The 12,660-nt window shown below is 44.1% G+C and overlaps 1 protein-coding gene across 5 annotated transcripts in view; it reads left to right on the top strand.

Moving 5' to 3' along the window:
* The first annotated feature begins 996 nt into the window (after positions 1-996).
* The window catches only part of SAP130 (Sin3A associated protein 130), a 79,744-nt gene continuing 68,080 nt past the window's right edge, over positions 997-12,660 (top strand). For 2 of the 5 annotated variants that reach the window (XM_084780568.1, XM_084780567.1), the window contains exons 1-2: positions 1,822-2,223; positions 2,677-2,794. In XM_084780568.1, coding sequence (XP_084636694.1) covers positions 2,170-2,223; positions 2,677-2,794 — 172 coding nt within the window. In that variant the 5' untranslated portion in view covers positions 1,822-2,169. Of the gene's footprint in view, positions 1,152-1,749; positions 1,795-1,820; positions 2,224-2,676; positions 2,795-12,660 lie in introns of those variants that run through there. The other 3 variants (XM_084780571.1, XM_084780570.1, XM_084780569.1) reach the window with 3 other exon arrangements.

The raw sequence follows: 12,660 nt of genomic DNA, 5'->3' as shown, positions 1-12,660 counted from the left end.
AGACACTAGCCAGGGCTGAAGGGACAAGCCTGCAATCCCAGTTACTCTAGAGACTGAGGCAGGGGTAATTCAAGTTCAAGGCATGATGGGGCTTCAGATTTAGGTTCAAGGTCAGTCTGGCCATTTTAGTGAACACCAATGACAAAAAATGAAAAAAAATAATAAAAAGGGAACAGGCTGGAATATGTCAGTTACTCCCATAAGCCAGAGAATTAAAAGATGGTGTGAGAAAAGAAAACAGCATGAAATAAGCGGGGAATTTGAGACTTTAATAGCCAGGAGCTACTCTCTTCCTGCCAAGCAGCTGGATCATTTATTTCTAACAAACCACAAAACTCGAGTTCTAAATGACCTTCTGGGAGGAAGGGTCCGTAACCGCTTAGTAGACAAACATTTTATAGCACCATCTCTGGCAAAGGTATAAACTCTATAAACTTCCATCACAAGCAAAACAATACCCCACCCCTCTCTTTGTAATCCGGAAGACTTGAGCGAAAGTGGAGCTGCCTTATCCAAATGTATGCGCTGAGCCCGATCCAGGCGGGTGCTTGGCTCCTGCGGTGTCCAGCCGCTCCAATGATCCCACGAAGCCAAGACTCAGTCAGTCCTATGTGCACCGAGGGGAGGGGGCAGAATGTGGATTCGGAGGGCCCTTGGGGCTGCCACAACCATCCTCTTTTACTCTTTAGGCGTCGCAGTGCCTCCACCTCTGGGGTAAAATGCAACCGGGTACTTTCCCGCAGAGGCGAAAGCGTGGAATCCTTTATCATCTCAGCCCCGCAAAGAAATGGCAGCACAATCTTTAGTCTCGACTATGAAGGACCGTGAAGCCCGCGTCCGGTCGCCCAGGCCCCGCCCTCTTAGGGCTGGAGGACTACATTTCCTAGGGGCCTCTGGAGCTCCGAGAGGCGGGACCGACTGCGGTCTTGCTCTCTGCAGACGAGGAGTGGCTGTCCGGGAGAGGGGCGGGGTTTGTCGCAGCCAGTAAGCGAAAGTCTCGTTACGGCGGCGGAAGCAGCAGCGCTGGAGTGAGGGGTGGGGGACAGAGTGCTATCGGCTCGGCGGTGGCTGCGAGTCCGGAGCCCCAGGACATTAGCTCCAAAAGCGGAGAGCACACTGGAGCAAGCTACAGGCGGCGAGGCCGCGCCCAGGTAATGGCAGGACGAGAACCGGGAGGGAGGGGAGGAGTCAAGGGGGCGGGACTGCATGGCCAGTCCCGGTGCTCGTCCCTGGGGAAGGACAGAGCCGCCCCAGCTCTTGCGGTCCTGATTCCAGCTCTTCAGCGAGCAAGGCAGAGAGGCTGAGTCGGCGGCAGGGTCCGGGTGATCGGTGCGAGCAAGAGCGAGAAACCCCGAGGGGTGGGCAGCCCCGGGCGTGGGGGTGTGGCGGACGCGGGCCTCCGCAGGGAAGTCAGCGGGAGGGAGGACGGCCTAAGGGAGTTTGGCTGCTGGAGCAGTTTAAAGTGACTCTCCACATCCGGGCCCTGCGCCCGCCGCTTTTAGACCCCTGGCGGGGCGGGGCCTCCCGAATCCCCGCCTTTCTGCCAGGGCTTGCCTGTCTTTCCTTGCTATTGGTCTAGCCAAGGAGTGTAGGCTGCTCCCCGCCCCCAGCAAGACTGGCATCTCATTGGCTGGTGGCCGGCGGGAGGGCGGGGCGGGCCCAGAACGCGCAGGCAGCTGCGGATTGGTGCTGGGTAGAATGATGCGCCTCGCGTCTGGCCAATGGGAAGGCGGGGGAGGCAGGGGTAGGTTGGGTGGTAAGAGGACTAGGAGCGGAGCGGCGGCTGGCCGTAGGGTGAGTGTGGCGGGCGGGCTGAACTGAGGGCGGGCCCGGGACGCGTTCCGAATCGCGTTCCCTCCGTGCCTGCGGAGCCCCTCGAGCCCTTCGTGGCGTCCACAGATAAAAAAAAAAAAGGCACACTGCTTATCTTGCCAAAAGGGCTTCGTAGGACGTTTTCCCCGGGAGACAGAGTCCGGACACCCGGGGTGTCTGGAAACGTGTGTCCTAGGATCTCGGCGGAGGAATGGGGTTAGAGGGGAGATCGGCGAAGCCTGACTCCGAAGGAAAAAGTGGAAGACGATTTTAGAGATCAGGGAGAAGGTCTCGAATTCTACACTTGCCTCGGGTTGGGGGAGGTTGCCCATGATGAGGAAGAAAGGAAATCCTTAAATGGAGGCCTTTACGGAAAAGCCTCTGAGGATCCCGCAAGCATCGTGTCTTAATGTAAGATTGCCAATCCTTTCTTGGGGCTGGGCATTATGACATACTAATTAAGGTTCTATTTACCTTGGTGTGAGGCTTATCCTTTAAAAGAGCCATGATGTTTTCCATAAATTTTTACATACATAGCCTATGGTTCTGGTAATAACTACCATTTGGCTGCTATATAACATTAAGTATTCCACCTACCCCCACACCTCCACCCCGCCCAGTATAGCGATCCGTAAGTATTTTAGTAGCCTCCAACACTTGTAAAAAGGCTGTCATTATTAATTCAGTCTTAGTACATTAAAAGTCCTCAATAGACGTCCGCACCACTGATCGTAACTCACTGCTTTAGATAAATGAAGCTGTATTTGTATTTCTGAGAGATGTCATGAGTACTAAAGATGCATTGATCTCTCAATGTTGGTTCTCATTTCAGAATCTGGTAATGGCATTCGACTTATTTTGCAGGTGGAAATGAGTTCTCAGCAGTTTCCCAGGTTAGGAACCCCTTCCCCTGGGCTTAGCCAGGCACCGTCACAGATCACAAACAGTGGTTCCACAGGACTGATAAACCAAGTTGCCACAGGTGAGAACTTCTATATTTCTTTTTTTATTGCTTACTGTTTCAAGAGTGTTACTAACTTCAAATTAGCAAAATCCTGCTCATAATTACTAGTTTACTGACTTTGAGGAAAGGACATTTTGATACACTTTTAAAATAAGGCATTTTCGCTCTTTTTAAAAAATCATTTATATATGCTAGGTTAAGTGTGCAACTTTAGTAAATCATGCTTATAAGAACCATTTTTTAAGTGTTATGTGTATGTTACCATTTAATTAGCTCTTGGTGTATAGTTACGGTAATAGTGCCACGAGAGAACCCAACAGAGAGTGTGACAGAAGCTTTGCCTCTTAGCACCTTAAGATTAGGGAAAGAAAAAGAAAGTGAGTGTGTGTGTGTGTGTGTGTGTGTGTGTGTGTGTGTGTGAGAGAGAGAGAGAGAGAGAGAGAGAGAGAGAGAGAGAGAGAGAGAGAGAGAGAGTGTGTGTGTGAGGAGGGGGGGGGAGGCCAGAGGTCAACCTCAACCTCAAACATGCTTCCCCAGGAATGGCCCACCTTGTGTTTTGATCCAGGGTCCCTCACTGAGACTGGGACTCTGAGTGCTAGACTGACAAGCTCTTTATTGACTGTGCTATTTCCCCAGCCCTGGAAAAGAGGGCTGAAAAGTATATGTACATATTTGTAACTTGGGTTTTATTCGTAATATGTCCTTTGAGTGCTGTAGATTGGTTGATTCTCACTGATAGGTGATATTGCCTGTAACCATAATTGGCAATGTCTAGAGCCACTTGTGGCTGTCACAACTAAAGCACTTACATCTTAAAATGCATCAGATAAACCCCTTCCACCCTCAAAGAATTGTCAAAGCCTGTCAGCAATCTTCACGTTCTGTTTTCACTCTGTGTTAGGTACATATTGCAAGCAGAAATAAACACCTTTTCCTGGCCTGCTTCTTCACCATCCAGCTCTTACGTTCTCTGTGGCGAGCGTTGTTGCTGCTGTTTACTCATCAGTCAAGCCAAAGGCTCAAGCATCTCTTGTTATTATTTGTACTCTGTCTCTCACCTCACCCCCAGCATTGGCACACAGTGAAGCTCAGGCTAGCCTCACCCCCCAGCATTGGCACACAGTGAAGCTCAGGCTAGTCTCACCCCCCAGCATTGGCACACAATGAAGCTCAGGCTAGACTCACCCCCCAGCATTGGCACACAGTGAAGCTCAGGCTAGCCTCACCCCCAGCATTGGCACACAGTGAAGCTCAGGCTAGCCTCACCCCCCAGCATTGGCACACAATGAAGCTCAGGCTAGCCTCACCCCCCAGCATTGGCACACAATGAAGCTCAGGCTAGCCTCACCCCCAGCATTGGCACACAGTGAAGCTCAGGCTAGTCTCACCCCCAGCATTGGCACACAGTGAAGCTCAGGCTAGCCTCACCCCCAGCATTGGCACACAGTGAAGCTCAGGCTAGCCTCAAGATTCTCCTACCTCAACAGAGTTCTGGGATCCCAAGTTTGTCCCACCATGCCTGGCTGATTGTATCTAACACTGAGCTGTGGCCTTTATATACTGTTCTGGGCTCATTTCTATTGCTTTGACTACTTCCGGCTACCTTTTCAGTTATAGATCTGTTTTAGTTTCAGCTGCTCTACGCCTGCCACTAGACACTATGTACTGGTTTTCCTGAATATAATAATGTCTTCAGTTTCTGTGGCGTGTAGATTCCTCCCTATGGTGCAACCTTTCTTCCTTTCCAGGTTCATTTATTTGTCTGATTTTTCCTCCTTGAGGATTCATCCTTGATGTCATTTTTTAAATGTCTTTGCTGACTTTATCTTTTACAATATTTCCGAACCCGTGTGTCCCATGAACCCTTATGTGCATTTCCTTGCTATAGTGGATAGCACAAGTTGTAGTCAAGGTCTTGTACGGCCATATCAAGTTCTTTATTTCTTGTTAGGCGCAGTGATAGACACTTGTACTCCTAGCACTTGGGTAATTGAAGAAAGCTAAGCAGTTTAAAGCATTGTAGCAAAAGGCTGGCTACCAAGCACGTTCAAGGCCATGGGACACATGAGACAGGAAAAGAGATGGAGCTGAGAACGTTGGTTTTTGAAGGGAAAGAAATGAGAGTTACTTATGGAAAAAGGAGAGGAAGATTATCTTTGAAGCTTTGCAGTGAGTCTTGATACGAATCAAGACTAATCACTTTTCTAGACACTGTCTACAGTTTGCCCTCACGCTCCTCTCCTCTCCACATGTTTCAAGGCCCAGCCCACATCGTAATAATGGGTTTTTGAAATTTTGCATCAATAGTCTACCTCTTAATTTTTCACATCAGTATATTTCACCTTCTTTTTTCTTTTATTTTCTTAAGTAAATCAAATTTATTCTCCAAAAAGTATTGAGTAGAATTGACCAGTCCAACGTGATGTGACAACTCCTTGACCATCAGAAACCCAGTGTCCCTCTTTTCAGAAGTTGTTGAGGCAGTCTCCTTAGCAGTGCTTGCCGAGCAGACGGAGCTCTGGTTCCGTCCCTAGCCCCGCGTAAGTGGGACATGGGGGAACGTGCTTCTAATCCCAGCTCTTAGAAGGCATAGGCGGGAGGGCCAGGAGTCCAAGATCAACCCTTCCTACATAGCATATTCAAGGCTGTCGTGGAGTACGTGAGACCCTACTCACAATGGAAGAGGAGGCTGAGGAAAGAGAGGAAGTTTTCACCTAAGTAGTTACATATTTCTCTGTTTCACAAGAGAGGATTTGGGGTCCTAAGCATGCCAGGAATTTTAAGTATATGTTCAGCGTTAAGAAGTAGAAATAGCTAATGCTTCAAGACTCTGTTTTGTTGAGGGTGAACAGAAACATGGCTGGGGACGTAGCTCTGTGGCACAGTGCTTGTCTTGAGTGCTCAGATCTCTGGGTTTGATCCTCAACTACCTCCCCCACCCCAAAGTAAACTAATCTATGTAAGCACAAGTGTATGGAGGAAGCAGATAGATGAATGCCTGATGGGGAGTGATTAGTGCATTCTAGTTAATAGAGTGGTTAAAAATTAGTCTTCGTGGACCAAATAGGCTTTAGAAAAGCTTAAGAATTTGTCCATTTTCCTAATTTTTTTTTTTTAAACTAGGGAAAAATTGGTTTGGATAACCAAGAAAGAAAACAATGGAAAATGGAGAGACAGAAATTAAATGGCCTTTATTCATAAACAATATGATTAATATATACACAAAATCTTAATCGTATTTTGAAAAAGCTGTCAGAATAAATGACATCAGTAAAATTAGAGGCTACAAGATGAGTGCAGAAGTTCATTACATGGCTAACTTCTGGCAATAGACAGTGAAGTTTTTCATAATGTATGTATGTGTTTCTGGGGGTGTATGTATGTGTACCAAAATCAATGTCAAGTGTCTTCCTTAGTCACTCTCCGTCTTTCATTTTTGAGACAGTGTCTCTCTGAATCTGGAATTCATTGATTTAGCTAGGCTGGCCAGCCTCTGACCTTCAGGAATCTGTCTCTGCAGCCTCCATGCCCACCAAGAGCTGTGGTTACAGGTGTGCGCCACCACACTCAGACTTTTTGTGGGCACTGGTAATGCAAACTCAGGTCTCATACTTGCATAGCAAGTACTTTACTGACTGACCCATCTTCTCAGCTTAGACATGAGATTTTTATGCTAATGTTCATTGACAATAGCCACAAAAAAATTGCAGTAGGAGATAAGTTAAAGAACATATATGTGGGGAACAGGGTGGGGGATAAAAAAAAAAAAAAAAAAAAAAAAAAGAACATATATGTGGCTGGGTGTTGTGGCACACGCCTTTAATCCCAGCATTTGGGAGGCAGAGGCAGGTGTATCGCTGTGAGTTCAAGGCCAGCCCATCTACAAAGTGAGTCCAGGACAGCCAAGGCCAACACAGAGAAACCCTGTCTTGAAAAGCAAACAAACAAATGAAAAGAACATAAATGTAGCCAGGCATGATAGTGCACAGCTTTAATACCAGCACTCAGGAGGCAGAGGCAGGTGGATCACTGTGAGTTTGAGGCCACCTTGGTCTACAAATTGAATCAGGGATAGCCAGGATGACACGAGAAAACCCTGTCTTGAAAAACCAAACAACAAAGAACATGTATGTAAGGCTGGGTAAAGTAACACACAACTTTGCTCCCAACACTCAGGAGGCAGAGATAGGCAAAGCTCTGTGAGTTCAAGTCCAGCTTAGTCAACATAGCAAATTTTAAGCCAACCAAGACTACATAATGAGACCCTATTTCAACAAAGAGAGAAGGAAACAGAGAGAATATTTAAGACAAAGTTAAATAACTAGATAAATCTTGATGGTCACAAATTGATGTACTTAATATTTTCAACACCATCATTTATTCCCTAAGTGGTGTGTGTGTGTGTGTGTGTGTGTGTGTGTGTGTAAAAATCATCATAATACCCTTGTGTGCTTTTTGTAGAGTTTTGACAGCCCAGTTGTAAAGTTTATTTGGAAATCCAAAGGGTTTTAGGATTTCTAAAGCAGTTATAACCCCAGCAAATAGAAAATTATTATTGTCTTATTTCACAACTTCTCACAAAATTTCATAATCAAGATGGTGTTGTATTGGCATAATGTAGATGAATAGAGTAAAGTAAATTATTCCAAAACAGCCATGTGTTCATGGATGGATGGCCGGCCCAATTTTTTTTTTGTTTTTTGTTTTTTGTTTTTGAACAGAAATGTAGAATCAAATATGGAAATGAACCTCAGCCAACACACCAGTATGGAGGTAGAAAACAACTTTCTAAGATTTGTTTATTTTCTACCTTGAGACCTGCAGATCAAATGCAGCCCAGCAGACTTGCATGACAAGTGCTTTTGCCCACAGAGCCATACCACAATATGGGAAAAATAGACCTTGACCATAACTTTCCTCTTAGGTAAAAGAAAAATTAATTCACTATGTACAATGGAACCTAAATATAAAACAATTAATTTCTAAAAGAAAGCATAGGAAAAACAGTTTGCAACTTTTTGGTAAGCAAAAATTTCTAAGGTCACAAAAAAATACTGATTGTAAAATAAACAGTTGATACAAATTAAAAATAACTTCGTTTCAAAAGACGTCATTAGGGGTTGGAGAGATGGCTTAGAGGTTAAGAGCACTGACTGCTCTCCCAAAGGTCTTGAATTCAGTTCCCAGCAGCCACATGGTGGTTCAGAACCATCTATAGTGTGACCTGGTGCCCTCTTCTGGCCTGCAGGCATACCTGCAGCCAGAACACTATACATAAATAAATAAATCTTAACAAATAAAAATAAAAAAGACTCATTACCAGTATCAAAGAGGATGCCCAAAACAAAGGATAAAGGGGTATTTTTGATAACCATATTTGTAATGACTCATATCCTGAATCTAGAAAGAACTCCTATAACTAAATAATAAAAAGTTAAAGAGTCTCTTTATTGTAAGAAAAAAATTTTATTGTCTTCTTAATAGATCCCCAACCGTAAAAACTGAGTGCCAAAAGAAGTACATGAGGGGCTGGAGAGATAGCTCAGAGGTTAGAGCACTGTCTGTTCTTCCAAAGGTCATAAGTTCAATTCCAAGCGACCACATAGTGACTTACAGCCATCTATAATGAGATTTGGTGCCCTCTTCTGGCCTGCAGGCGTACGTGCAGGCAGAATGCTGTATACATAATAAAAAAGGAAAGAAAGGAGTACATGAAAGATGCTTAACATTTCTTTCTCATCCTCAGGACAGTAAACTGTTAACTACAGTTAGGATGGCTGAATATCGTGCATTGGTCTGATTTTGAAGCAATAGAACTCTCAGTGGTATAGCCACTTTGAAAAACAGCTGGGCAGAATCTTTAAAAAATAATACTAACTCAAAACTGACCGATCCTAACTCAGTGTTTAATGTGAAAATGTATGCTTATCCAAAGATTTGTACTCAGATGCTTATAGATTTTCTGTTTCTAATAGCCAAAAACTGGGAAAATTCAAATGCTTATCAGATGATGACTAGATAAGCAAATTGCACTGTATCTGTTTAATGGACCGCTCTTGTATAAACCAAAGCCCTCCGGGACAGCGGTACCCTTGCACACGCGCGTGGCTGGATTTTCCTACAGTGGTATACTGAGGAAAAGAACCACACGCTCCACAATTCGCTATGTGCAGAACCCCGGACGTCGCCAGTCAGTACTGTCCAGGGAGGAGGGGGTTGGTAGCAGAGGAGCATGAATGAACTAGTTACTGTGCAGTGACGGGCCACTGTGCTGTGACGGGCCACTGTGCAGTGTAATGTGAGTAATTGAGTCATGGTTACAACATTACAGACTGTGAGGTTGTTATTTTACACAAAGAATTGATTGGTTTAAAATATTTTTTTGTTTTGTTTTTTGAGACAGGGTTTCTCTGTAACAACTCTGTCTCTCCTGGAACTCACTCTGTAGTCCAGGCTGGCCTCGAACCCACGGAGATCCACCTGCCTCTGCCTTTCCCAACTGCTGGGATTAAAGGCGTGTGCCGCCACTGTCTGGCGAATTGGTGGATTTTATATGTAGATTATTCCTTAGTAAAGTAATTGATTATAAATGGATAAGAGATGGATGTGCGCTTCACTGAAGGCGATGGACTAACTTTGGGTCCTATAAGAACTGTTGAGCGTTGCTAGGCGTTGTAGTGCTACCCACCCTAGAAGGGCTGGGTGTGTGTCAGGGACTTGTGAGGGGGAGGAATGCCTGGCTCCCACAAACACGGCTGACAGAGACATAAAATGGTGCAGTTGCTTTGGAAAGCACATTGACAATCGCATAGAAAATTAAACATGAATATTTTACACCGCCATTCTGCTCACAAGAATGCTGAGAAAGTTTCCGTAAAAAGTCATTGAATTGAACTGGAGAGATGGCTCAGTGGTTAAGAGCACAACCTGTTATTCCAAAGGTCCTGAGTTCAATTCCCAACAACCACATGGTGGCTCACAACCATCTATAATATAATCTGATGCCCTCTTCTGGCCTGCAGATGTACATGCAGACAGAACCCTGTATACATAATAATAAATAAATAAATCTTTTTTTTTTTTAAGTCATTGGATTCTTTTCACATAGACACTATTGCAGTGGTTCTCAGCCTTCCTAATTCTGTGACCCTTTATTACAGTCCCTCATGTTGCGGTGAGACCCAACCGTAAAATTGTTTCATTGCTACTTCATAATTGTAATTTTGCTACTGTTATGCATTATAATGTAAAACATCTGTATTTTCTGATGCTCTTAGGCAATTTCTGTGAAAGGGTTGTTTAAGGGGTCGCCACCCACAGGTTGAAAACCACTGCACTAGGTTGTAGTTCAGTCAAGTAATTATATGAATCTCAAATGTAAAATTTCTGAGTGAGTGCTCTGGGAGACTCAAGTCAGATACGTGTGAAATAGAAAAAACAGTTGCGTCTGGAGAGAAGACTCTCCTAGAGTACTTCCTACTTTCCTAGAGCACCTAGGTTGAGTTCCCAGCACGCACCTCAGGTCAGTCACACTTGCCGGTAACTAACTCCAACCCCAGGAGTCTGCCCCCTTCAGGACTCCAAGGGCACCTGCACTCAACATGCACATGCAGACACATAATTTTAAAATAATACTTTTTTTAAACCTTAAAAAAAATCATTCCATCTAGCTCATGTTCTTTCAGAAGCATTTTCCTGAAGAATTTATTAGGCAAAGCTTTTGGGATAACAGAAAATAACCATCAGGAATACAGCAGTTTAAAAGACTGCAGTAGAGTCTCACATCTGTTCACAAATGATGTAGTAAGTTGGGATTAAGGAGGTGACTCGGTGTGTAGAGTGTTTGCTGTGCAAGCATGATCTGAGTTGAAGATCCCCCATACCCATGTGAAGAGCTAGTTTTGGGGGACTGAAACAAGCAGATCCCTGGGGCTCTAGTCAACATGCTGAGCTCTACCTGTCTCAAAACATAAGGTGGCGGAAGTAGAGGAAGGACATCCATTGTCAGCCTTGGCCTCTAGAGGGCACAAACCAAAATATGCATCTTCTCTGCACACCCGCATATACTATACACCCCTAAAAAGATGCCATATACATTACAGTCATTACTTAGCAGTGGTCGGCTTGTATGCAGGCGACACCAGTATCCAGTACTACCACTTACGATAGCAGAGCGTGAAAGCTATGCTAAATTTCTCTCGGCAGTTAAATAGATGACTTGTGGCTTATTCACACTGTTACGCATGATGTGACATTAAGAAAATGAAAATTTTATGGATTGTGCAGTAGTGTGTGTTGGTCCTATCTGTAAGTGAAGGAAAAGAGGGTGTGTTTGCTGTAAGTTTGGTTATGTCAAGCTCAAAGTGGCATGCTAGTTTTCAACTGGGTGTTGTTACATTGGGTGAATTCTGTTTGTGAAAGCCCATTGAACTATATCATTAGCAGTTACTTGCCTTTATATACATTACAATTAGCTGAAAAATAGTTAAATAAAAACCCACACCAATTAGAAAGAGGTAAGAAGTGTCCAGAGATTTTATTGAAACGTTAACTGTTAGTGTATTTGGTATGTAGATTTTCAAGGATCTTTATTTCAAATAGCTTAAATTTTCTGCTTATGTAAATGTTTTATGTTATAAAAATTAAGCGTGGTATTACTTTAAGAAGTTGGGTGAAACAGTGTACACCTCTAATTTTGACATTCAGGAGACAAGCAGACAGATGCAAGTTCAAGGTCAGCCTAAGCTATAAAACAAGTTCCAGGCCAGATTGCCTGTCTCAAAAAACCTAAAGAAAGAAAAAGAAACAAATGTGAATTAGTATTTTCACAATTATCATCCTTTATTATGTTAGTATTTGATCCTCACTTTTTATGTATTTAGAGACAAGGTATCACCACGCAACCCTGGCTTGCCTAGAATTTGCTGTATAGATACACTGGCCTCAGACTCCTGGAGTTCTGTCTTCAGAGGATAGTGACTAGAGCGGTGCTAGGCAAGGCTGGCCTCAGTCTTCCTGTCTTGGCCTCCTGATCGCCTAGATTGTAGGCTTGCACTACTATATTAGCTATTCTTCCATTTTCTCAACTTTTCAATAATTATGTGTCCAGGGAGTCCAAAATTCAAAAGAAAAAGGGAATACAGTGGGAAGTTACCTCTCATCCCTATCTCCACTCTTGAGAATTGAATATTCTTCATGTTGGGAAATAATATATAATATATATGAAATATTATATATATATTTAAACTCTCCCTCCTCTTTGCTCTATTTCTCTCTCCCCTTTCTTCTCACCTCTTCCCCCTCCTCTGTGGTTCTGGGGATCAAACCTAGGGGTTCATGCATACCAGGCAGGCACCTACTTACCATTGAGCCATGTCCCCAACTTTTTTTAACTTTTTATATTTGAGTCCAGGTTTCACTAAGTTGCTGAGGCTAGCCTTGAATTCACTTGACTTTTGTATGACACTGTTCCTGGGGAAGCATGAATAAACATTTACTCACATCTAGCAAACCCCTGGAAGGCCAAAATAAAAATACCATCAACGTCCACCCTGAATCACTGAGTTTATTGGGGTTAATTATAGAAATGTGGGTGAGGAGTTACTTAGAGGAACAGAATGACTCAAAGACAGAGCTACAGCACCAAAACCCACCTCAGCATGGTGTGATGAGCTGTGACTCACAAAAGCTGGAAACTGGAGCACACTGCACAACTTACCAACAATCCAACAGGTTGGAGAGTGTCCTTTCTAGACAGCCTGGCTGTTCTGGCTGTGTCAGGTGGCTTAGCTACTCTGAGAGAGCCTCTTAGCAATCCTTACAATACATATGTGCTCTAGGAGTAAGGGCCTGTGAATCTGGTCAGCTCCAGGGACTTCCTGAAA

The sequence above is a fragment of the Acomys minous genome, assembly GCF_964271855.1.
Source record: "Acomys minous genome assembly, chromosome: 4".
Taxonomy (NCBI): Eukaryota; Metazoa; Chordata; class Mammalia; order Rodentia; family Muridae; genus Acomys; species Acomys minous.
The sequence above is the reverse complement of the archived record's forward strand: the minus strand, read 5'-3'. Positions and strand labels throughout refer to the sequence as shown.